Source organism: Oryx dammah, unplaced genomic scaffold, assembly GCF_014754425.2.
Source record: "Oryx dammah isolate SB20612 unplaced genomic scaffold, SCBI_Odam_1.1 HiC_scaffold_20, whole genome shotgun sequence".
Lineage (NCBI taxonomy): Eukaryota > Metazoa > Chordata > Mammalia > Artiodactyla > Bovidae > Oryx > Oryx dammah.
Window position 1 is genome coordinate 67,460,718 of NW_024070204.1, and position 26,562 is coordinate 67,487,279.

At 40.9% G+C, this 26,562-nt stretch overlaps 1 protein-coding gene across 8 annotated transcripts in view; it reads left to right on the forward strand.

The window, feature by feature from the left end:
* FBXW11 (F-box and WD repeat domain containing 11) overlaps positions 1 to 26,562 on the forward strand; it is a 129,941-nt gene that overhangs the window by 80,259 nt on the left and 23,120 nt on the right. For 6 of the 8 annotated variants that reach the window (XR_005724851.1, XM_040262759.1, XM_040262754.1 and 3 more), the window contains 4 exons: positions 7,067 to 7,129; positions 10,355 to 10,580; positions 19,999 to 20,185; positions 21,068 to 21,158. Coding sequence is in view for 7 of the 8 variants with exons in the window: in XM_040262754.1 (XP_040118688.1) it covers positions 7,067 to 7,129; positions 10,355 to 10,580; positions 19,999 to 20,185; positions 21,068 to 21,158 (567 nt within the window). In the remaining variant the exon portion in view is untranslated. The remainder of the gene's footprint in view (positions 1 to 7,066; positions 7,130 to 10,354; positions 10,581 to 19,998; positions 20,186 to 21,067; positions 21,159 to 26,562) is intronic. The other 2 variants (XM_040262760.1, XM_040262757.1) reach the window with 1 other exon arrangement.

Genomic DNA, 26,562 nt, shown 5'->3' on the forward strand with positions numbered 1-26,562 from the left:
TCGTTCCCCAGGGGTAGAGCCTGCGACACCCCTCGCATTAGGAGGAGTGTTCACTACTGGACCGCCAGAAAAGTTCCTAACTTTTATTTTTAATACTCCGTCTTGAAAGACCCCTCTTCCCCTTATTTGAAATTCTAGTGTCATCACATGCAAACTGTAAGTGTAAATGAATCTGTTTCTTGACTTTCTGTTTTGTTTCTTTGGTCTTGCTTTGTCAGTACCACACTACTTTAATTATTGTAACTTTCAAGAAAAATTTTAAAATCTAATAACATAGGCATAAGAAATAAAGTTTGTGAGGAAAGGAAGAAACATCTCCTTTACTTATTCTTCCAGATACCTTAGTACAGTCTTGTCTTGTAATGTTAATAACAGCCATTAAAAACTTGAGTGGAACTGTAGGTTAGGCAAGTTGGAAGGAACCGCACTACACTAGTAATATCGTGCACAGTCATTTCAGTCAAACTCCCAATGGATTTAAAATGTATTACTACTTTTTATTGTAGAAAGAAAACCACTGGTTTGTTCCTACATTTTAATGTTTGTGTGGAGGGAGGAGAACATTTCTGATTAAGTTGGACTTATTAGTGGCTGGAATCACTGTATGAAAAACAGAGTGCGTAGATACATACATGATGCATAGAACTTCCTTCTGAGTTGCAACAGTAGTATGAAAGGTAGGGGCTGCTTTTTTGGACAAGTTTGTCTCCTCTTTTTTCCAGATGAATGCTTCTGGGTTTCCACTGATCTCATTTTCCAGCAATGTGTTGGTTAACACTAAGGGGAAGAATTGTAGCCTAGGTTAGGGGCCAACCTGGCATTAACAGTAACAACTCAAAGGTGTTTGATATGCCTGTGACAGTCATTGTTCCATGTATTTATCTTTAGTTTATGCAAGTAGTAATTGGCAGACTAAATCTAGGCTTTTCTGCTTGGTCTGATCTCAAACGTATAATCTCTTCCTGCTTCCTAACTGTATTTGAGATTTCTTCTCTGGCTTAATGCTCTTTTTTTTTTTTCTAATGTTCCGTGGAAAATCAAGTGTTGTTTGTTGGTTGGTCTGTTTGATGTGTCGAAGATGAAAAGGTGTTTAAATTTTTTTAAATACTTCTAATTGTCTTGTACTTTTTGGAAGTTTATTCATTATATAAAAGTACACATTATCCTCTTTATAGATTTTTGCCTTTTAGAGAGGTTTAAAGCCCTGTGTGTTATTTATTGGTTTGACTTGGGTATTGCTCTCCTTGCAGTAATGACTTTTGCTTTCCTTTTAATTTGATTTTTCCTGTTAACATGTTTTTGCTTATTGCTTTTAGCCTTTTTGTGTGATTTTTGTTATGCTCACCATTGTGGGCAGGGGAATGCCCGGATTCAATTTCGTTTTATTTAAAAAATGCTGGTTACAGCCCATTAAATTGATTTCATAGGCCACAGCCAGCAGTTGGAAAACACCTGAGAGAAGTATTTTTCTGTATAGAAAGTTCATTTATTTCTGAGTACAGCAGACCTAGATCTGAGCCCCACGTTTCTAATTTACTGTGTAACTCTTAGCCAGTTACTTCTTTCTCTGACCCTCAATTTCTTCTGTAAAGTTGGAATATCTACTTTCATATTTTTTCTGAAGAGCAAAAGATAATGTAGGAAACAAGCCTGGTGCAGGACTAAATAAAGCTGTCTGATAGCATTTTGCACCATGAATCTGTTGCCCTTTATTTCTTAAATCCAAAAATTTAAAAACACAGGAGAAAACGGTAGAACGCCCCCATGTTTTCTAAGGTCTTTTCTGAGGTTTTTAGTTTTGCTTTGGTTTTTGTTTCTGCTTTGCCTCAGGAGTTAAGATGTTTTTGATATGAATCTTACACTGATAAGCATTTATCATGAAGCCAAAAGGCAGAATTTGTAGCATTTTAAAGTAGGAAGTTGATTCCTCTTATGTAACTCTTTAAAGTAGAGAATTTTCCAAGTGACGCATATTCTGTGTTAGTTGGTGGCACCTACTGGCAGAGATAAATCACTGCTTAGAGCCTGCTTCGCCTTTACAGAGACTAACCCCATGTGGCAGACTGGGGAGATGACTGGAAATAGGAGAGGAATGCGTTGTGTTTAGCAAAGTGGACATTCCCTTTGCCCCCAGAAAGGGTTTGTCTGGTGAAATGGGAGGCGGGGAGTCATGCCGTGTTACTGCCCTAGTCAGGGTTGTGTGGCGCTCTTATTAAGAGCTTGTGAAAGGGGGTGGCCGTATCCAACAAATTTGGGAAAGCTAGGTTAAACTAACCTAGCCTCATTTTTTAACTAAGAGATATTACTAAAGAGATATCTTCAGTATCTTTTTAAAATTAATTTATTTTTTATTGAAGGATAGTTGCTTCACAGAATTCACCTTCAGCGTCTTAATGGAGTGTGTCACCGTCTCTGGGAGTGGAGTGGCGGCATCACCCGTGTGCTGCACCACATTTGTCAAACAGAATTAGGCCATAGGATCCTTTTTTCTCTGAGCATCTCTTGTGTTAACCTGGAATACTCTGGAAATGATCCTCTGGTTAGTGTAGCTTGAGAGCAGCATTTTCATTTTGGCATCTTCTGAAAGTGACCAAGTGAAGTTGCTCAGTCGTGTCTGACTCTTTGCGACCCCATGGACTGTAGCCTACCATGCCCCTCCATCCACGGGATTTTCCAGGCAAGAACACTGGAGTGGATTGCCATTTCCTTCTCCAGAGGACCTTCCCGACCCAGGGATCGAACCCGGGTCTTCTGCATTGTAGGCAGACGCTTTACCGACTCTGAGCCACCAGGGAAGTCCTTTTATAAGAGAAGGAACAGACATTAGATTCTCATGGTATTTGGTAGTTTGGAAATACCTCATGTTGGGACAGAGTCTGTTAACAGAGGCATCAGTGCTATTTCCTTAGGATGGTGGTACTACATGGACTACATCATTTTGCCTTAGCAGTAATTTTAAAGCAGAGATAGACATAAAAATTACTGGGAGAACTTTAAATCAAAGTGAAACACATAAACCTAGGCTCCATCCACCGTGGCCTCCTGTTTGGTCAAAGACATGCTTTGTCATTTTATCACATTTGAGACACCTTCAAGATCTAATGAAAACTCTGGATCTTTCTGGAGGAATGTATACACACTTTCGTGTATGACTTCATGATATGTACCACCCTCATGCATACCCCAAAGCCCAAGAATCTCTAGTATAAAGAACTTCTTATATCAAGTTTTCCTGTATAGGAATTGAATGGCAAGCAGGATTTATCCCAGAATTTAGATATGTGTGTACTCCATGAATTACTTGACCATAGATTAAACTGTGTTTAAAGAAATGACATATTGACACAAGGGTCAAAGGAAAGAAGCCTGAAGAGAAAGGCCAGAACTGAGATGGCAGTGTTTTTTAGTGTATTTTCCCAAGAAGGTGAGTTTAGGAGCTCACACCCCTAGAGCAGTGGCTCTCACGTGGAGGGGGCCAGTTTTGTTGCCTGCATCCCCTATCCCCAGCCCCTGACATTTGGCAGTCATTTGGAGATGCTTTCTGGCTATCACAGTTAGGGCTGGGGAGGGAGAAGCCCGGAATGCTACTTAACATCCTATATTGTACATGACAGCACCCCCCACCCCCCAGCAACAGGAAATTAATCCGGCTCCAAATGTCACTAGTACTAAGGTTGATCTGCCTTAGAGTCTGGCTGCTTCTTGCTAGATTGTATCTTCTGTTGGTAGTAGGAAGGTCTATATGTTTATATGCATGTGGTGCTTCTTGGTAGGTGTAGGAGGAAAGAGATGATGATGAGAAGGTAGGAAGTGATTAAGCCATGTTGGTATTTCCAAGAACTTCCCTTTCCCAGAAGTGTCGGAGGCTTAAAGAGGATTTCAAGTTTCAGATTGGTTTAACTCATGGTTTAATCTGAGAGCTTGGATATAGGAAGCTGCCTTTCTTTTCTCCTGAAAGGAAGGCTCATTGTTTGTTCTTACTTCACCCTTGAACTTGTGACCTTTCATCTATTAAACCTTTAAGAAATAAAAGTCAAACTGATTAAAAAAGAAAAAAATACCCGTGGCTCTGAGAAAATTCTACTCTTGCCGTCCATTCTTATTCCCACATACAGCAGGTGGCAAAAGATAATGGGGACTAGGGTAAGGCATATATTGTGTTTACCAAAAGTGGGCACTTCCTCTGTCTCCCAGAGTCTTCATGTGGTGACGCGGGAGGAGGAAGCAATCATGCATGCTGCCGACCCAGCCCAGGGCTTGCCAGTGCGCGGAGCTCTTAGTTAGGGATTGTAAAGCGGAGCAGGGAGCGGGGTGGCCACATCCAGTAAATTAGGGGAAGCTGGATTAAACTAATCTAACCTGACTTTTTAAATTGTGAGATGTACAGAGCCTTTAATATCTTTGGAGAAGGAAATGGCAACCCACTCCAGTGATCTTGCCTTGGTGAATCCCATGGGCAGAGCAGCCTGGTGGGCTGCAGTCCATGCGGTCACAGAGTCGAACAAGACTGAGTGACCATCAGCACTTTCGCGTCTTGGTGGTGTGTGTGTCTGTGGTGGGGCGGGCGGCAGGGAGGAGGAGGAGGGAGCGAGGGGAGAGCCTGCACAGCAGCCTGTAGCGCTTCTCAAGCTTCGTGAGACCCCAGGGTCCTTTTCACTCTGAGCATCTGCTGTATCACCTGGACTGCTCTTTGGAAAAGAGCCTCTGATCAGCGTTTCAGTATTTTTCCCTTTGACATCTTCTGCTGAAGACTTTATAAGAGAAATTGAAAAAATATGTATTCTAGCCCCCACAGTACTCTCTTAAATACAGTTTTACTAAATTGTATGTGTGTGTTTATCCCCTTTTGTCAAGCCTTAAGAGAACAGTTGCTATTTTTATGGGGGCGGGGGAAGTTTCCTTCTTAACTCTGTAAATAAACAGTGTTTCTCTGTTTTGGAGTGACTGGAAGGAAGAATTAAATTTTCTTCCTGGAAAGACAGTTGTTCCTTGCATGGTCTGCCTGTCTTTTTGTTTCCTCCTTGAGTGAGGAAAGTACTGAGGTAGCTTGTGTCAGAATAGCTCTGGTGGATGCAGGCTCCCTTATTTTTAGTTTCGAGTTCATAACACTGCACGTCTCTTTCCGTCCATCTTCCACTCGGCATGCTCGCCTCTTCACGTTTTTTCTTGCCACTCTTTCAGAACCCAGGCCGTGGCGGTGCTGCGCGTTGCCATGCCTCTGTGACTACCCGTCACACCCCAGGGATACTCTTCCCCCTTTCCTGCTGCTTCCACTTGCTTTGTTCCCCTGTGGAAACCTGCCAGCTTTATTAATCCATAAGTCCTTCAAGATAGCAGTAAAAGGGAAATACTTGGAGAGAGGAATACTACTTCTGTTTCTGTATTTTTCATCCCACTTTTTCCATTCAGGATCATTTCTCACTGCCACCACTCTAGACCTGCTTGGGATGCTTGGACGCACTGCCTTCCTTTCTAACTCACAGTCGACTTGAACATATGGAGTCCTGCCCTCCTGCCCTCCTTCTGCATTGCAGACCTTGGTGTTCTGTGATCTGTAAGGTTTTACCAAGGAAGCCAATGGCTTTTCCCTATCCGGCAAGCATCTGGAATCTTTCTTTTAGAGTCTGAGGTCAGAAAATCGTGAGAAGAGAACACTTAAGGGAAAGTAGCAGGGTGTGAACAGTTTTTGAATACCTATTACACACCGCCACTGCACTGGTACTTTCCATCCACACGGCTTTGTGTGGTTTGTTTTTGTCCATGCATGGAACAACCTGTGCAGGATATCTCTGTCTTTCACACACACACACACACACACATACACACCCTCCCTCCCTCCCTCCCTCCCTCTCTTCCTCCCCCACCACCCATTCTCGCCTCTCTCTTTTCTTCCAAAGCCTTTGACTTTCCTACTCCACCATTCTACATCTCTGATCAGACCCTGCTGTGAGGCCTGCAGACCACTGGTGTCACGCGGTGATTCTTCTGCCACCACCTACGTTGGGTGTTTTCAGATGGATTGTTTAGAAATACTGTATGTGTCTTTTAACATTTTTCAACTTGAAGAATGTAAAGGAAAAAGAGGGAGAATTTAAGAGAGAGGTTTATCCTCTATAGGCAATAAACAGGGTCTTGTAAACACTTAACTTCAACAGATCTATAGGATCTTTTTGGCTAATATACTATGGACAAATGTTGTAGTTTAAATTATATACCCCAATCTTGAAATTTTAGATTTGGGAAGAGAGGGACTGCCATCCATAAATGAGTTATTCTTCCTTTCAGAGTACAACTCTCCCACTTCCCCTTCTCATTAAGTTTCCATTTAGCTATTAGGTAGGAGCTTCAAAAGGGAAAATCCAATCATGTATAATCTCCAGTTAATGGGCATCTATTGAGCGACTGGGTCACCAGAAAGAATAATTACACAGTGCCTCTGTGTGCAGTAAACACAAAAATCAAAAGCTAATGCATTCCCAAGGCAAGTCAGATTGTTACTGGCTAACAGCATCCTCCTCTTAAGGGAAAAGGCTGGGCACCCACCATGCTTGCTAGGGGAGACTGCAAAGCCATTCCTAAGAAACAGGACTATCAAGGGAGGAAAGAGAGAGGCGGGGGCCTTCCAGGGCTTTGTCACTTCTAACTGCTGGTGGCTGGGGTGGGTTACTGAATAGCAGACCTTCTAGTAAATGTTTTGTGCAATCATCAGGAGCTTAGTGGGTCTCTGGGGCTTCTTTCCATGAGTTACAAGAGTAACAGCAATGATTCAGGTAGTTTCAGCCCCACTCCCATAATCAGTTCAGCCTGTTTTCTCACTGTACCCTACCTTCATAAATAGAAGGTTTATGCTTGCTTTTGTCCAACCACTAACTGTATTAATTTATGAAAGATAAAAACACTCCTGTTGACCCAAAATGGCATGGGTCATAAGTTAGCCATAAGTCAAACAGCTCTTGGGTTGGTATTGGTACACTCTAGTTTGGGTTTTCAAAATTACATTTTGGTGTAGTTATTTAGGATTTGCAAAACTCGGCATAATTCAAATAACCTGTTTTTCCCCCCTTAGAACACTTCAGTTATGGAGGATCAAAATGAAGATGAGTCCCCAAAGAAAAATACTCTTTGGCAGGTAGGAATGGCGGCGCACAGAGAAGATAGCAACTGACTTACTGCAGATTAAGATGCTCCCTCAGCTCCTGTCCTCAGTGAAGCTTAGAGCCAAGGACTTTTTTCTTTTGTGCAATTTTGCTAGTTTCAGAATCCACCCTAATTTATGTTCTGTTCCTTAGGGAAGTGTCCTTATCAAGATTTGGGGAGTTTACACAAGGTTCTGAAGTTGGCTGCAGCCCAGAGATGCTCAGTCTTGGGGTCACTGTCTAAGCCACGAGTGTGGCGGTGCCCTCTGTTGCCAGAGTGGAACCTGGCCAGACACCAGTGTGCGCACTGGCCTTCTCTCCAGCCACCTCCCTTCCCCCCACTTCAAGCGGAGCCTGGCCAGGCAACAGTGTGCGCACTGGCCTTCCCTCCCAGCCACCTCCCTTCCCCCCCACTTCAAGTGGAGCCTGGCCAGGCACCATTGTGCGCACTGGCCTTCCCTCCCAGCTACCTCCCTTCGCCCCACTTCATCGTTAATGTCTGTCTTTTCCTTTTAAATCCAGTTTTCCTTTCTCCTGGCTCTGTTTTAGTTTGCCAGTTGCCCCCCCTGTCCCCCAGTTTTTTGGTGAGGTGGGAGATGGAGAGCATATACATTTCATGATTGGATGTTTTCCATCACCTGTTATGGTACACATAATTTTCCTTTCATGAAGATACAGTTGCAGGCAAAACAAATCTAAATCCAAAAACAGTAATGATTAATAAAGAAAATATTCTCTGAGTTCATTTGAGTTGAAGCAAAGGAGTACTTTAGTTATTAACAAGAATAAAGTGTCCCCAACAAATTTATGAAGAAAAGTAACAAAGTGGAGCAATTCTAGGAAGATCTCTTTGGGCCAAGCAGGTGGCTAGAAATAGAAATGGAGAGTGTGGTGTGGAGTTAAGCACATGCTGTCGTTTCAGGGGGAACTGCGCAGACTGACTTCTGTTCCCTCCTTCACGTTTGGTATTTTGCATCAGGATTCTTTTAATTTACTATTGATTTTTCAACTCACAGTGGTTCTCAACGCTAGCTTTCAGGCCTTTTTTTTCATCTGTCTTTCAATAGACTAGTTAATTGTATGCCAGTGCTCTAGGGAGGCTAGAGGGCTAGGAACCCTTCTGAAAATGAAATAATAACTCTTTTGCTTATCAAGTGAAATAATGAGTGTGAAAATATTTTGTGAATTACAAAGCAGTACACAAATGCTAGTTGTTACGATACTTATGTTTAACCTGTTAGGAACATAGTTATTTTGGCTAATTATTATGAAAAAATATAGGAAGAAAAGGGGAAGGAAAAAATACACAGCTTTCTCTCTCAAGATGAGGCACTTTTACCCTTTTCATATTTATTCTTTACTCTGTCTTGGCGTGTACCCCTTAACACAAATTATTGTGATCATATGCTATATAAAATTCTTTCATTCCTGATACTTCATAAACATGTTCTTTTCTTATTAAAATCTTACTTTATAAACCTAATTTTAATGGCCGCTTTATAGAACTTTGTGTAGATGTATTCACTTGAACCAGTTGCCTGTAACTGGGTGGTTTTTTCCTAAATTTTCTTTATTATAACATTATGGTGAACATTCTTATGCCTAAAATTAGCAAAGATGCTCCTATGCTAGCTGATTTTCACCACAGCAAATATTTTTCATTTCATCTGACTGTTTTGAACGCTGATGTTTTGGTCCTGTTTGGTATGAATGTTTTACCACAAGCAACGTCATACATCTCCGCTCAGTGCTGCCCCCTGGTGGTGCGTGGTGTCGATGCGCTCTCCACTACCCCAAAGAATGCAAGGGGAGAAAATTAGGTGAGGAAGTGGTGAGATAAATGAGGAGGGAGATAAGACCTTCCAGGTTTATACCTCTAAATGTCGACAAAAGAACTTGCTTCAGATATGAAAGGTTTTTAATATTTTACCAAGGAAGGTCAAAGACTCTGCTGGATATTTACAAAGGATGTTTTCTTTCTGGGATGGGTTCAGTCTGCTCTGTTAGGGGACATGCTGATAACAGAAGCTCTTGCTTCTTCCCATGCAAGACTTCTGAGACAAGCTGCTAACGGAACTAGTGAACGTTTGTGACACAACTCTTCAGTTTTCACAATTCTCTTGTTTGTTATTCCTTCTAGTTACACATGAAGAGGCTGTCAGAATAGTGATGGACACATGGCCTGACAATGTTTGACAAAAGTATTGAGGTTTTTTGTTTGTAAACAGGGAAGTTGCTGAGCCTTATCAGAAGCAGCTGTGGCTTCAGTCTAGGGATTTAGATTTTTTTGGATATTGTTGTCCAGATGTAGCGTATGCAGTTTGAGTTTTTAAAAAGTGTACTGGTTGTATGCACGGGCCATGTAGATTTGATGAGAGATGCAGCCATTAGCATAGGAGTCTGTGGGATATCCACAAACAGACTAAATAAGATGAGGAAATTTTTAGGCATGTGTGGTTTGTCGGCGTAACTTTCAGAGTCGGTGATCAGAAAGAGGGATTGAAAGTCTATAAACTATTTTGTCAGCAGTTTAGCAGCCCTGGAAATAATACAGAGGCGATTGAAACTGTTAGGTAAAATGAAGCTGTTTAGATTGAATTGCTTTCTGGTTTCTCTGTTACAGAGAGCAGTGGTTTTCAGCGTGAGGTCCCTGAAGTGCAGTCTTTAGAGTGAGTGGCAGCATCAGCATCATCCAGGAACTTGTTAGATGGTAGCTCAGGGCTCTATTCCAGAGTGGCCCCTGGCAGTCTCTGTTAGTATACTCTTTTGTTATCTGATGCATGCACAAGTGTGAGAAGTGTTTGCATAAATGCATATAGCTTTACCTTTCAACTCTGAGGAACGAAAACAAACCATTAATAGTCAATTGCCACTTTGCCAAGTTGAACAGGTTTTCTAAGATGGTCTTCTCCAGCCTCAGTTAACTGATAACAACATGGTTTGGGAATAAGCATTGGAGGAGGATAATTTAGGACACCATTTAACTTTACAAAGGATTCTGACTTTGTCATTTACTTTAGTGACTAATCTGAGTACATGATCTCTGAATACATTTTAAATTATTGCCTGAATTAATTAATAAAGGAATGAGTTTGGCTTTAAGATAAAACTGGCATTTTAAGTATAAATACACACGGCAAAAATATGTTTCTGATGAGAAGACTGTTTAGATTCATTTTCCTTGTCAAACTAATTACTCTTTTGTTTTTCTAAAATAGATAAGTAATGGAACATCATCAGTGATCGTCTCCAGAAAGAGGCCATCAGAAGGAAACTATCAAAAAGAAAAAGACTTGTGTATTAAATATTTTGACCAGTGGTCTGAATCAGATCAAGTGGAATTTGTGGAACACCTTATTTCACGAATGTGTCATTACCAGCATGGACATATTAACTCTTACCTGAAGCCCATGTTGCAGCGGGACTTTATTACCGCTTTACCAGGTAACCGTGTTTGTCTGTAAAAAAAAGCTGAAAAGTGGAAGAATGCCCATCCCAAGAGCCTAGGTGGAGCCAAGTAGGTGTTTGCAAAGTGAATGAGTGAATGAATATAGTGTGAGACAGCCTTTCTTTGGGATACAGACTGTATTTTGATATGTGGTACTAGAAGAGAAGTTATAATTTAGCATCTATCTAGGAACTGTAGGCAGCTTCTGTGATTAATAGTGTTGACCACTGGTTAATATTGTTGCTACATTAATTAATGCTATTATATATTTTTTTGATGTGGTCTCTATACAGTCTGCATTTTGCCTTTGTAATACAGTATTTATTTTTTAATATGGGACAGTTTTTCCTACAGTGTTTGGAAAGTGTCCTCAAATCTGAGATGTTCACTTATATCTGAAGTGACATTTAGGGAATAGCAGCAGAGCATTGGGAAAATTGATAGCATGTCTCAGTAACTTTCTTGCAACTTCCTTCTGCATCTTCTTGCGTGCCGCCTTGCCCCCTTGGTCTCTCCTCCTTGCCCCCCGCTGTTTACTTTGCACAGACTACTCTCACAGCACTTTGAGGTTCACAGCAGAACTGAGCAGAAAGTAGTTTCCACCAGGCCCCTCCGCGCCCCCAGCAACCACCAGCACAGCCTCCCCATATTAGAGCGGTACATTTGTTACAGTATGGGAACCTACCTTGACATGTCATGATCACCCAGAATACATCCTTTAAGGTTCACCCTTGATGTTGTCCATTCTGTGGCTTTTGACAAATAGATAATGACACGTATCTGTCATTATAGTGTCCTACATAATTGTTTTCACGGATTTGAAAACCCTCTGTGCTCTGCCTGTTCGTCCCCCTTTGATTTTTTGATCACTTGTTAATTCTTTTCCCTCGTTTTAAAATTGTCTTGTTTTAAATTTGTCCAGGTAGAATAGAGAGGTTTCACTCTGGAAGAGAATTTGAGAATGCTGCCCAGAAAACTTTCCTCTGCCATGGTCAGGGCAGCCTGAAAGTAGCAGCTGCCATGCCAGGATTGGCCTAGAAAGAGCCAAGGATAAACCAGTAACATTGGTCCCAGCAAGCTTCTGGATGGCTCCTCAAAGGGTAGCTTCTCTCTTAGCCTGACTGATTTACAGCGCGTTGCCGGCGCTAGTGGTGAAGAACCTGCCCGCCATGCAGGAGACACAGGAGATGTGGGCACCATCCCCGGGCCAGGAAGAGCCCCTGGAGGAGGAGATGGCAGCCCACGGAGGATCCCATGGACAGGAGCCTGGCGGGCTACAGTCCACGGAGTTGCAGAGAGTTGGACCCGACTGCGGAGACTTAGCAAGCAAACATGCACAGTGCATCACAGCTCCATAGTCTTAAGTATTTCCCGCAGTGATTAGGCCCTGGGCTCATGTTCCAGGCCTGAGACCTGGGGCTGCAAAGGGGCATGCCAGCCTGTCATTTCTAACCTCTCTTTCAGAACTTGTGAGTTCACTTTCCACAGTGGTAGTATTTAAGGATATTTGAGAGTTAGCTTAGGAAAATTTGAGCCTACTGTTCTTTTTGTGCTGAAAATAATAGCATTTTTTCCCTCATTTCTTGAATTAGTATTTCTGGGAACCCTCATTTTTTCTAGAATCGTAGTATTTAATTGCTGAAAGGGACTTTGGGTGTCACTTAGTGCTGTTTTTTCATTAGATAGGTTATAAAGCCAAGGATCAGAGAAATCAGATGAAACGCCTAAGATCATACATCTTGGTTGTTGTGATTGTGTGGTGATGATGGGGGCTGGTTCAAAAGTTAGTGCGAAAGCTGAAATCCATTGCATTTAAGATTACTCTTTATAGACTACATGGCTTACGATCCATTTCAGTATCTTGTACTTTTAATTAAAGAGAGAGGGCATGGAAGAGAAGGAAAGAGACATGCTTATAATTGTATGAGAGAATTGGAGGCGAATGTCAGCAAGGCGAGTGCGTGTGCGCCGCAGCTCCTCTGAACTCAGAACCCCCATCGTCCATGCTCTTCTACTGAGCCAGGCTGCACTTCAAACCAAGAAAAGACAGGGTCATTTTTGTTTTATGTATATATGACTCCCCTGGTGGCTCAGACGGTAAAAGCATCTGCCTACAATGTGGGAGACCCGGGTTTGATCCCTGGGTTGGGAAGATCCTCTGGAGAAGGAAATGGCAACCCACTCCAGTTTTCTTGCCTGGAATATCCCATGGACAGAGGAGCCTGGCAGGCTACAGTCCATGGGATCGCAGAAGAGTCGGACACGACTGAGCGACTTCACTTCACTTCATATATATATATATATATATATATATATTTATTTATTTATTTATTTTAAACTGTAGGTTGATTTCTTTACAGTACTGTGTTGGCTTCTGCCATACAAAAATGTGAATCAGCCATAAGTATACATGTGTCCCCTCCCTTTTGAACTACCCTCCAGCCCCTCATCCCACCCCTCTAGGTTGTCACAGCCCTGAGTTGAGTTCCCTGTGTTATACAGCAACTTCCCATTAGCCCAGGTTGACACCTGTACTTGTTCTTCTTAAGTGCTTTTAGATAAATGAAGCTGGGCTTCCATTTTTTCAAGCAGATCTGTTCTGTTTGCTTGTTTGCTTTCGATTGTTTTGTTTTTTGTCTATAATTTGCTTCTCAAACATTTTAGAATACCAGAGAACCCAACTTGTGTTTACAGAACATCCACGAGGTGGCACTGTTGAAGTTCTCTTGATTTGCAGAGTGTAGTTCAGAGGCAGCCCCTTCTCTTGGGGAGTGTACAGAGTTGGAGAAGAGACAGAACAGATGAACATGTGTTATGTATATAAATATGGTTAGTATAATTGCATACAATTCAGTTTTCATTACAGCGAATTTCAAGGCACTGTCCATATCTCTGTTAAAGTGGAATTTTGTGGTACTGAATATTATATGAAATGAATGGACCGTTGGCTGGGACATGGAAATGTTTTTGTTAAATTGCTATTTGTTTTAGCAGGATTTGATCTGAACATATATACATGTGTCAGTATATATCATACATATGAATCTAATAGCTGGGGACAAGCTGGCCGAGTTGATTGTGTTGGTTGCTGTCTAGTAGACTTGGATTAGATCTGGCATTAGTTCCTTAGCACAGACCATGCCTCAAGACAGAGCTTTAGGGAAGAAACAGGTCCATGTATTTGTTCATACTTAGATTGAATAATGTGTGGAGTAACTTACTAATCATTATTCTGGTTTGATGTTTAGCTTTTACTGTAGATGATCCTGAGTTTGAATTTTTACTTTGTTGAAATTGACAGTCAACTTAAGACTTCTTTTGATTGTAAAAACCATTAATTCTATAAAAACGGTCTGTAGTTTTCACTTTTTAATACTTGCTGTGAATACCGTACCTGTCAGTACAGGGAAAATGGAAAATGTCTGTGGTCTCTGGCTCCTTTTGGTTCAGTGGAAAAAGTGATAATTGTGATATGCTTTTTAAAAATCATGGTGCATGTTTAGTCTGCAGTGTCAGTTTCTGCAGGCTAAGTTTGTGGTTTGTAAGAACTGTTGTTAAAGGGAAAATTTATACCATTTGAAGTAGAGACAGATTGTGCTTCGAGAAGGATGATAAGTATTGGTGAGGTGTCTGAGCAATTAAGAATTTTAAAAACACTTAGCTTCGTGGCCATGGTTTATTCCTTTGTCCCCCAAGTAAGGATGATAAACCATTACAGACTGTAAATGGGACAGAGATTAGATCAGCGGTCTTGGGAGCTGTGGAAGAACCAGAATGTAGGCTTTAGGTTGGATGCAGGACCAGCGGTCCAGTATGACAGAGTGGAGAGGCTGATTGTTGAATTTGACAGCCCCCCATTTGAATCCCATCACCTGCACCTAATATGTGAGCTCACTTTTTGGAGCCTCTGTTTCCTTATCAGTGTGGGAATAATACTAATATGTTATAGGATATTGTGAGGATTAAAGATAATGTACATAATATGCCTGGCATCTGGTAGGTAGTCTGAGGATGACAGTTTAAGGGGGAAAAAAAAAAAAAGTCCAGAGAGGCAGGAAACACCTGCTTCTCCAGGGGCAATGCGATTTATTGCCAGGAAGTTTTAATTATTCACCCACTGATTTCCGAACTGATTCATCCTGACATCATTTAGGTAGGTAGGTGTATGTGCCACTCTGTTGGCATAACAAAATGTTGGACTTTGTGACCTGAGCATTATTTTACTTCATTTTAGTCTGAATCTTTAGGTCAGTATATTCCAAGTTAAAGAAATCCAGTGACACGCTATTGCTGTCAGGAAAGAAAGTCTCTGACTTCAGGTTTTACAACTAGATTTGTGACTAGGGAGGGGGAAGGGACAGCAGGGGTGGGTGGGGAAGAAAATTTCTTTGCAGCTGCTCTTTGAAATGCGTTTCTAAAATAATAAAGTTTCTGTAATTGTATGATCTAAGCAGCTGTCTTGAAACTGGCTATAGTCAAGGGCATTGAACTGACATTACACATTTGAGTTTCATTTTGGTGCAGTGTTATTTACATACCGAGCTTTGAAATTTTGCCTTTTAATTGTTTTAATTTATTATTGAAAAATTTCCAGACCTTCCTCTGGTGCGTATAATTAGCACCAGCAGCACTTCTTCAGCACTGTGTGTGCAGTATTCTGGACTCATTTTCCGAGGCCATAATGTGTCCTCTTACTGCCTTGGGAAAGGGGGGTGCTGTGGGAGATGGGGGAGTCTCAGCACTGTAGAGTAAATGAGAGCCAGACATTGATACTTTAAGAAAATGCTTTAGTTGTAACACCTCAGAGCACTTTTTAGCTTAGGCAAATGGGCCACCTAATTCAGTAACCTCTTTGTTCTGAATAGTCTTGAAACCAGAAAGTTATAAAGTCTTCATGGCTCCTGGGAGTGGCTACTCCCAGGTGCCTAAATAGAGGTTGTGTGATTCCTGTTCTTTCAATATTTAAGGAATATGAGATTTACTCCAAGCTATTAGGGAAGACTTACCAACTTGCCAGGGAAGGCATGTCATGTTTTCTCGGCAGAAAATAACAAGGGAAGGGAATACTGCTGAGCTTCCTTGGCCGGTGATACCAGCTAAGGCAATTTCTGCAAGAGGGAAGAAGAGAGACTGGTATTTACCAAATGTCTGCTCTGTATCTGACTCCTGAATAACCTCTTCTTCTTAACCTTCCCAACAGGGTTAGGAAGATCCTTCTCTATAAAATGAGGCTATTGATAGCCTGTCTCAGAGGGTTATCATGCTGATTATAGGAGATAATTCATCTTAAGCATTTAATATTACTCTTATTTTATGGAAGACTGAGATCCAAAAAGGAAAACTGATTTGCTTCCACGAGGTTGTATGGCTCTCTAGCCAGTATTTTCCAAGAGACTGACACATGCTGCACCCTGAAAAGAGGGGGTGAATTTAAAGGATTAACAAAAGGAAGTAAACCCCCCAGATTCCACTGAGCCATTGCTAGATTGGACCAGAGGCATTTGAAAGAGTAGGAGGTATGTGTCTAATAATGAGTTTCCTTATGCAGAATCTTGCTGACCGCCCGTAGGTAGGGGAACATCAGTGAGGACTAAAAGGGATATTGTTGCTATAAAGCATAAGTTCCCAGCATGTAGGAGTTATCTGGTGATACTTCTTAAGAACTGACTCATTGGAAATAACCCTGATGCTGGGAAAGATTGAAGGCAGGAGGAGAAGGGAACGACAGAGGCTAAGATGGTTGGATGGTATCACCGACTCGATGGACATGAGTTTGAGTGAGCTCCAGGAGTTGGTGATGGACAGGGAGGCCTGGCGTGCTGCAGTCCATGGGGTTGCAAAGAGTTGGACACGACTGAGCGACTAAACTGAATTCTTAAGAAGATAGATTCCTGGGCCCACCATCTACGAATTCTGACTCAGTTGATGAGGAGAATATTCAGAAATTATTTTTGCTACTACTGTTTCTCAAATCACTAACCCCAAATGATTCAAGTATAACCACACAGGCTTCCTAGAACCAGCTCATAGACCACCCAGCCAGGTGGAAGGTTTGGATGCAGCTTTCCCAGCTAGTATTCAGACCATGGGGATGTGGCAGCCATTGAGGCCTGAAAAGACAGCATATAATGTATTCTTATCTATTTGTTTTCTCTCTCAGCAGAGGATTTGAGAGGCGTGTTGGTTGGGGGTGTTTATAACCAATTAGCAGAGTTTGGTTAATAATTGGAATTAACATAAACCTTAGACAGTGACTGTGTGCTAATGTTAAGCGTAGAAACTAGAGGATAGTCAGAGAAGCACCCCAGAATTAGGAAAGTTGAGAAGAGCTAAGTTTATTAGGCCATGGGTGGAGACTGTAAATGTAAATATGATCAAAGAGGGTAAAGAGATTCTGAAATTTGAAGTTCAGATTAATAGTTTGTCAATCTTGTCAGTGGAGAGGCACAAGTAGAACCCCCTATGATTCTCCGTGAATTTCCCTCACTTTAAATACACTTAGATGGAAGAAAGGGGCCTGGAGATAATAGAATGGTAGCCTGAATCTTTGAGAATGGTATCAAAAAGTCCAAGCCCTGAATAATGTGAAATTGTCTAAAATGGTTACAAAATTTGGGAGAGTTAAAAACAGAATAAAATAATCCACTGTTTGGAGCAAGAGTGAGAAGAATGAAGGGCTAGTATACTTGGAATAGATGGTGAAGTGGTGATAGGAAGAAACAGCGTATTTTCGCTCCTCATTTAACTTATCCTTTTTTCTTTCGCCACTAAGAACCATGGCTTTAAAACTAGAAGGGGAGAAAAATTGTCCAAGAAAGGAAGAAGATATTTAGGAAACACACAGCTCCTGTAACAAGTAGACCTAGAGATGTTGTGCCAGGATAGTGACAGAACCCGAGGTGGTTTTTTTCAGAATTGTGAAACACTGAGAAATAATTGCAAGCCAGGAGGCAGAGCCGCTGGCTGCGCTTGCGCACGTGCACCGTGTACAGCTGTGTTTGGTCGTCTCCTGCGTGACAATACCCAGAGATGATTGAGGAGCCAACTTCCTGGTTTTTCAGAACTAGAGAACTGGGAGACAGTGTATTTGGGAGATACTGGCTGTTGAATTTGATGTTTCATTCTGGCCGAATTCTCAAATGGGTTATCAAAAGTTATTTAGCTGTTGAAAAGACTATGTAGTAGTATGTAAGCCTTGAAGGATATAGTGTACAGAATGTCAAAGGTCATTATCTCTTGAGCAGTGAGGTTCGGGGATTTAAGGATATTTTCTTACAGGCAAAGTTTTTCCAAAGTGAACATGGGTTGTGTGTGTTTAAAAGGGACACAAAGCAACTTGTAAACAAAAAATTGCAACGCCAACTTCATGTAGTGAGCACCAGCAAGGGAACACAAAGAGTAACCATACCAAGTTCACCTGATAATGTAAAGATGGCAGTGTCTTCATGGGGCAGTTTCTCCAAGTATCTTTGAGGGCTAAATAGAGAGATGTGGGCTGGAAAATAGTATACAATCCAGATAATTATAGAACTGGTAGCTCGGGGTTGGTACTTTGTATTTAGTGAATGGATGTATAATAGCCTGAAGGGAAATATAGAATCATGGGTGCTGTCCTTGGTTCTGACCCATTTAGCATGTTTGCCAACAGCTTGGAATACTTACTACATTTGCCTGTCATGCAGATCTGGTGTGGAATGTCCACACTTCTGGGTGACAGAATCAGAATTGTAGAGGCTGATTTCAAGGGTCAGATAAAGCTTTGAAAGTGAACTCTAGTGAGGATAACTGTAGACTTCTGTGTGAATCTGCCCTCCCGTTTTAACTTAGCCATACCAATGCAGAATTAGGGGGAATTGTTTTTAATAGACATTTTATGGGGAGATGCCTAAGGTTTCAGTTCAGCTTACTAACGTCTTAGGAGTCTACTGTGATTTGGCTGTTAGATGAAGGCAGTGTAATCTTTGATTGCCTCATCTCTTAATATAATGGCATACCCAGGAAAATACAGTGACCGCAGTGTAGTGAGTCTTCGTTATCAGATCTTAACTTGAGTATTAGATCTAGTGTAGAGTGGAACCAGTATGTGAAGGGCCTGTAAACCATAAATCAACAGTGTAAATACTCAAGAATGGGAAAAAAACCTTAGTTTGTAAAGCATTTTTTATATATCATCTCATTATATTTTCAAAATAAGTCAAAAATTATTATCCTCATTTTATACAGATGAGGAAATTGAGATTCTGAAAGTTTAATGATTTACCTAGACCCTGTCAAGTTAGTGTGACTATACTGCTTCTGTTTATTGTGAAAAAAGAAAATATTAACCTTGAATGATGCTTTGTGATCTTTAAAATCTTATCATAAAACTTTGTTGATTCATCATATGAGAAAGGATAGTACTGGCCATTGCATGTTACCTGGTAAAGAAAACAAGGGACAGGGGTGCCTCAGTATTGCTTAGGTCTTTGTTTCATGCCATGGAACTTCTTGGTGGTGAACCTGGACTTGAACTTGGAATTTTCCAACTGTATGCTTAGTGTTCCCACTGCCACACAGAGGAGACCTGGGGAAAGCTTTATTTCTTGTAGCTGCAGAAGGGGATGTCCAGAACCACAGGACGGGACTGTGTAGGTGGCGACTGCTGACCAGAGGGATCGTCTTACCTTTGAATGTCAGGCAAAGGCTGAATCTTGCTTGTCTTTGAACGGATACTTGCATTGTGTAGGATTAAACCTCCTAAGGGTCTAGAATTTGTAGGATGTGGTTCATGGTTTTGAGGGTTTTACCTGCATAAGAAGGAGATGGAGGAAAATGATTGACAAAAGTACAACTAAGTTCTCTTGACTTAATTCTTGGATTGTTGTGTTTTTTTCATAAGCTTTTTCATAGAAGTTAGTGTTCCACCTTTTTGTCTCCTTAGCCCCAGGGGATTCACATAGGTCATGGATTAATGGGATGATTAGTTATGAGAAGCAGTAAATCAAAGGGGAAAGGATGCAAACTTTGGAGGAAGAGATCAAAGTTCCACTCTTGACTTCACTATCCTCTAGTTGTGAAACCGTGAATCCTTTTACCTCTCTCTGCCTCATCTGTAAAATTTGGGGTGTCATTGCCCCATAAAGTTCTGTAAAAGAAAATGAAAATAAATATTTGGTTAGAACATCTGACAACTGCCCAGGGTTGACTTTTACACCCAGGAACTGATACCATCAGTTGTTTTTTCTTAAAAAATCAGAACCAAAAAGAAGTATGTATGTTTAGGTACTCATGTACATGTGTATCTGCAGAACTTTTGATATTATTCAAGTATGTTTCCTGGTTCAGGATTTCTTTATCCTCTTATCTTTAAGGAAATGGTGGCTGGTACATTTCCGTCTCCCTTCCTATTCCTTCATTGCTTTTTGTATTTTGTAGAGCAAGGCTTAGATCACATAGCAGAAAACATTCTTTCCTACCTGGATGCCAGATCTCTGTGTGCAGCAGAGCTGGTGTGTAAAGAATGGCAGCGAGTGATATCTGAAGGAATGCTTTGGAAGAAGCTGATTGAACGAATGGTGCGCACTGATCCTCTGTGGAAGGGACTTTCAGAAAGAAGAGGGTGGTAAGTATTCAGGTTGCTTGTTCCCTTGAAAGACAGTTTCTTTGACCTAGGGTCAGTTTGAGTACTAAAAAACGTAGTTACAAATACTGGCTTAATGTGTTGGCCTATTTTAAACAAGTGGAGAAAGATGCGTGGTCAAGAGTTGAGAGGAGGAAAGTTAAAGCTGTTAGAATAACCCCTTCTGAAATGCATATTTCCTGTATATTTATTAACTGTTGGATGTATTATACAGTTTGAGAAGTTTGACTTTTCAAAGCTATATGTTTATGCTTTTCCTTTCACATTTTCCTTAGGCGTTTGATCCCATTACCAAGAGATAGATACGGAAAGGGGAGTCATGAGAAAGTCAGATAATTATATCTGTCATTTTGCTGTTAGATGTTGATCCTGGTTGAAGACAGGAGGGATACAACAGGCAGGATTTTTCAGAGACAGCCCATCGTCTCTGAAATACAGCTTTATAGGTCTGCGCGTGTCAGTAGTCTGGCCCAGTTAGCACAGAGAAAAAGCGCCAAGCTGGGACACACCGGAGGTGGTGTGAGTGGTGGCTAGGGCTGTGCTTCCTCTATAGGAGGAGATTCGACATGTACTAAGTCAGATTTCTCACAAAGTTACAGTAGCCCTTTTTATTGAACTGTAGAGTGAAGGGCTGGATGATTGTGTTGGGTATTCAGAAAATAAAAAGTTAGGATCATGTAAAGAACTGTAAGTTGAACTTATGTCAAACATGTACATTTAATTGTCAGAAATCCTGCTTTTGAACTGTTAAAGCTCAATGCAAATCAAAAGACTTGAAAGATACAACTTTGTAAGCACCATGTTTAAATAAAATTCACCCTTTTATGTGCAAAAATGTAACATCTGTTTGTTTTTATTTGCCAGGGATCAGTACCTGTTTAAAAACAGACCAACAGATGGCCCTCCCAATTCATTTTATAGGTCATTATACCCAAAGATTATCCAGGATATAGAGGTAATTTTATGATTTATCTTTTTTATGGGCTTAGTGTTCAGTTGATCTAAAAATCATAGAACGGGTCTTTTTTTTTAAGGTGAAGTCTTAGAGCAAATATGTTTAAATGTGTAATCTGCACATTCTTCAGATTGGATAGTGCCTTTTTGTATTAAAAAAAAATATCTAACTTTTCTAAAATGTGAAATGCTTTTGCAAGGCTGCCAGTTAATTGAAACCTTAATCCAAAATTACCTTTTTAATTTGATGAAATTTCCAAAATCCAAGGCCCAGTTTTTCAGGTAAACGTAGTTTCACCTTTTTGAGCCACCTAGAGAGAACTAGAGAAGGCACAGTCGCAGTTTCCTCCGTAAATTTCCCATACTTTTTCATTAAAAGGATTCCAATATGATTCTAAGCAATAGTTAAGTGGTTTTTATAGAGCAAATTACACTCGTGGACCATTTTGGATTTGAGTGCAACTTCCCCAGACCAGTAAAACTCTGTGAACTTGATGAGAGACATTGGAGGTGTTTGATATTGTTCGTGTGTTCTAATTAGTTCGATTTTATTATTTAGCCCTTTTCCTTGAACCAGGAAAGACATGCACAGGCATTTCTCATTAACTCTTTCACATGTGTTCTTGGCAGGTCTTGGTTACTTCACTATTTCCTCCTTGGCAAAAAAAAAAGTTCAACCTTTGCTAGGCAGTGCTGTATCACCCATAAAGTTATACTCGGCTTCCCAAATGTGAAGTAATCCTCATCCCCAGGTGATAGGCATAAAAGTTATTGTGCCAAAATTCATTAATAGAGAAACATGTGCTTTTTGTAGCCGCCCACTTCTTTTTTAAGGCAGATGTGATGTGAATTAATGGAACTGTTTGGTTAATGGTAAATCTGAATGTGACTGGAATATCATTATTTCAAATGCAAGCTGTTGTCTTGAGTATTCTGTTCCCTAAAATGAGCTGTAAAGTAACCTTTTAGGGAAGTAAAAGCTTTTAGTGAGTTAAAGCTTTTGCCAGACAAATCCTAAAATTTAGGAATTAATGGATTTATTGACAGTTCAAAGCTTAGAATAAATTGCTGCAACAGTATTAGTAACTGAGACATAGTGTTAGCTTGAACCTTAAATTGGTGTGTGTGTTTCAGATAAGAGGGATTGTCTTTTACCCCTATGTAGTTTTACTAAGGCTGCTTATGCATATATCTTAGAAACTATATTACTTTTTACTTTTTTCCTCCCAACTATTCTTTATAACATATCTCAAATTTCCTTGAATAATTTTTAGCAAGTCCTTCATTATAAGAAGGATGATGTCTAAGATCAATCATTAATAAATAGGAACTCTGCAAGGACTTTGATCAGATTGAAGATTTGGTGACATAGATTATTTTAATTCTCATGAGTACTATCATAACCTACAGTATGAATTCAGTTTTCTGTGGCATGACAGTATGTGACACCACCTAACATAACCATTTCCTCAGGCTGAAATAACATTTTAAAGTTAGTGGAGGAGGCAGATGTAGGGGAAAACAGAGCTATAGGGCAAAACCCCATCTGACACAAAACCTCTACATCACGGTGGTCTGCAGTGTGGTTCCTAGAGTGTGGCTGAGGAAGACCCACTGGTAGGCCACAAGAGTCTCCGCCAGATGTTTGTGGGCTAGGTCTCTTAGTGTAAGGGTTGGTGTTTTATACTTTGGTACATTCACTCATGGTAATAATAATAAAAATAATGTACTATGTATGGAGTGATTACTTGTCATAGATACTTTAAGTGTTTTATAATTCATTTTCTCATTTTACACTCTGGACAGTGCTTGAAAGGGTAAGCCCTGTCCTGATTTAAAGTTGAGGAATCTGAGGCTTACCCAGATTAAATAGCTTGCCCATGATCACACAGGCAGTGGGTAGTTGAGTCTGTGATCAACCTTACATTCTTCTGCACTCAATACAGCTTTTTTTACACTGGAGATCACTGGTGCTTCATCAAAATAGAGTTCTTCACCTCTCCTTTGTAAGTGTGTTTTATATTCTCCTGGGTGGACATGAAAAGTAAAGAGTTGTTTCAGTGATCCATGGATCAAGCAAATGGAAGACTCACAGGCTTGGCTGTTACCATGTGGCTGGTATAAAGCCCTCACAAGCAAACTATAGTAATTACAGGTACCCTCTTCTGAGCTCTTGCAGTATACTCATGAACTGTGTTGTGTGATTTATATAGAATACTGATTGCTTGTAATTCTCAGAAGATATCATCCATACGCAACCTTAGAGTCTGTGTTTTTCCCCACACACTCTGCAAGGTTGCCAGCTCGCAGCACCTTTTGCTCTCTCTCCTTCTTGCTCTGCCTTGACAGCTCTAGCTCATGTGCTGGCTCCTGCCATCTATACATCCCCATACTTGGCTCTGACAAGCAGGTGGCCTTGCCCTTCCACACTGACCCAAGAGGAGCTGGCTAATTTTTAAGAAGAGTAGGGAACCTGGCTTAGTGTAGCCAAGACTTATTATTCAGGAAATGAGAATATGAGAAAGGAAGCCTGGAGAGAATAAGAATTCTTAGCTTTCTGCAAAGGTTAATCTCTCATGGGTATTCTTGCCACACACATGCACACACACACACACGCGTGCGCGCGCGCACACACACACGCGCACACACACACGGGTAGAAGGGAAGAGGGGAAGTGGGTAGGGTGGGAAGGAGAGAGTTTAGAGAGCCTCTGAATCGAGAAGGAATTCCTGGAAAACCTGAGGCACAGTCCTAAAAGAAACAACCATACTGCCATTGCTTTCTAGAGTCTTAATTGTTACCATCATTGTCATTATTAATAGGAAGTTACTGTTAGGTACTTTGCCACAGTGATTTAATTCATTTCTCAAATTGTCAGAACCAAAATTTTTAGTCCAAAACCCTGTTTGTCCTGCCATGCCCTTAGGCGTTCCTCGCCAGGGAGATGGGAGTTGTTACAGTAGGCTTAATCAGTCAAGAGTTCTGATGTCCTGAACTTGGATCTTTCTCTTTGTCATCTCAGAGTAGTGACAGACTCTTTCGGGTAGAATGCCTGTTTTCCTTTTTTTTTTTTTTTTTTTTTTAATTTTCTGGATTAAAGCCTTTGAAGCCCTCTCCTTGGAACAGACCACTAGTAAAATGATGGTGTGTTGTATCGCACCTTTTAATAAACCACATTTTATTCAGGGAAAGTGGGGAGCTTTTTTGTGGTTTGCAGACTTGATATTAACATTGTCCTAACCAGAAAATGCCAAAACTTGCCCACCCACCCAGTTGTGTTTAGGCTTCTAAAAATAATGTTATTCCTTCATACTCAGACATCTGTTTTCACTCTATTGCCAATTTAAATGCTGCTGTATACTCTGTGTATCATGGCTACTTTCCCAGTTATTTTGAAAATTTGCACAGGGTAAGGGGATTTTAAAAGTTCTCAAAAACATGAAATATTCCTCTACAGTAGCCATACCACACGATGTCCAAGTGAAAGGCAGTTATCTGCACCATTAAAAAGGTGCACCTGTGATGCCCTGCATTCCTGCTGCTGGCAGTAAGGTGATTGTTGAATTGCATCTGAAGGCTGAGCCCCTTCCTGGGAATGGTTGGGGAGGGCTCAGGCTGGTCAGCGTTGAAGATCAACCTAGACCAAGACAGCAGTTCCTGGCAATTTGGTAAGATTTTTTCTAGTCACCGCCTACTCCTTTTGGTCATTGTTCTCTAGAAACGCGGAAGAGCATCACTGGTGCCATTTGTAGGCACTGTGATAAACACTTTACACACTTAATCTCATTTGATCCTTCCAGTAGATTTGAGAAAGTATATGGTTTCCATTTTTACAGAAGAGGAAAAACTGCAACTCAAATAGTCCCAAGTCATTTGCCAAAACTGCTAATTGACCTAGGTATTTTCTGCCACAATGGGCTGCCTTCCATTTTAAAAGGTCTGTTTTTTTCTGAAAAAGACCTGGCTTATATAAGCATTCTAATAAGAGTTGAGGTCGTCAAATACAGTGGTAGGTAGTATTTGGGGGAGGCACAGTCAGCAGGAAGTGTTGCTTTCTTTTGTGGGTGGCCCTGAGACTTGAGAAGAGTGAGGTCTTGGGAGTTACACAGGGTTGGTGTGCAACGGAGCAGTCAGCTGCCGGATCTGACTTAGTGTCCCTTTCCTGGCATTTTGAAACAAGCGGCTTTTGTTTTGGGATTCAGGAACCTAATAATTTTTTAAATAGCCCTAGATGGGAACTTCCTAAAATGACCATCAAAAATTATTTGGTAAGATTTTTCTTTTAAAGTTTGGAAATATATTCTAGAAAATTAGGCGGCTCCTCAGTTTGAGAAGCTAAGCTATTTCCTAACATCTTCTTGACTTAGAATGAAAGCAGAGCTTCTGAGAGATTCTAGCAGAGCTTTTGAGAGATTCTGGCCTCTGGCTCTTGTTTGAGAGTTGGAGCTAGAGGTCTGGCTTGGCCCTTTATGTTGGGTAGTGTTCTTTGTCCAGACATCTCGGGGGATGGGTGTACCGCAGGCTGATCGTGTTGCCTTACCCAGCTTCTCTCTGCTGCGTCCTCAGGACTTTAAGTACAGTAATAGTCTATAACCAAGTCACTGGGTTCTAGAAAACATTTTAGAGTAGTGGTATGGCATGTAGGAAATTCTTTTTAGTTTGAGGATTCCCATACCACAGTTAAAAAAAATTTTTTTTCCCCCCAAAAATGGTGATAGTAAATGTGCTTTTTCTGGTCATTGAAATATAGGGTAGCAAAGCTATTTACTGATTCAATAATATTTTAAAGCAACTGTGTATGTTTTAAAACTAAGAATGGTGATTTGAATTTTAAAAATAATAGCAAATATATTGAGAAGACAGGTTATGTATTCATCTTTGAAATACTTCGGGTTTATATGGAGTCACATTCAGTAACAATTTTCTGGGCCCCAAGAGTATAGCCTGAATACTGGTAACCACTGACAGGAGTCATTGGTCATGAATAAAACTTGTTACCAGTAGATCTGCAATGCAGGAGACCCGGGTTCAATCCCTGGTTTGGGAAGATCTGCTGGAGAAGGAAATGGCAGCTCACTCCAGTATTCTTGCCCAGAAAATCCCATGGATGGTGGAGCCTGGTAGGCTACCATCCATGGGGTCGCAAAGAGTCGGACATGACTGAGCGACTTCACTCATCAGTAGATCTGCCTCCTAAGTCAGAATTTTCTTGGTGTGCTTTTCATGCTTAAGTGGCTCAGTCACTCTCTAAAAATATAGCATTTCTCTAAATGGTTCCCAGCACTGAGTTCAATTTCAGAGATTCTTTATTGTCTGGATCCCTTTTTATAAAGTTGCTTATACAGGCAGGTCTTTTGTCTACATTGATAGCAGTAGCCACAGTGGAATAAATTTTTGTTTTGTTT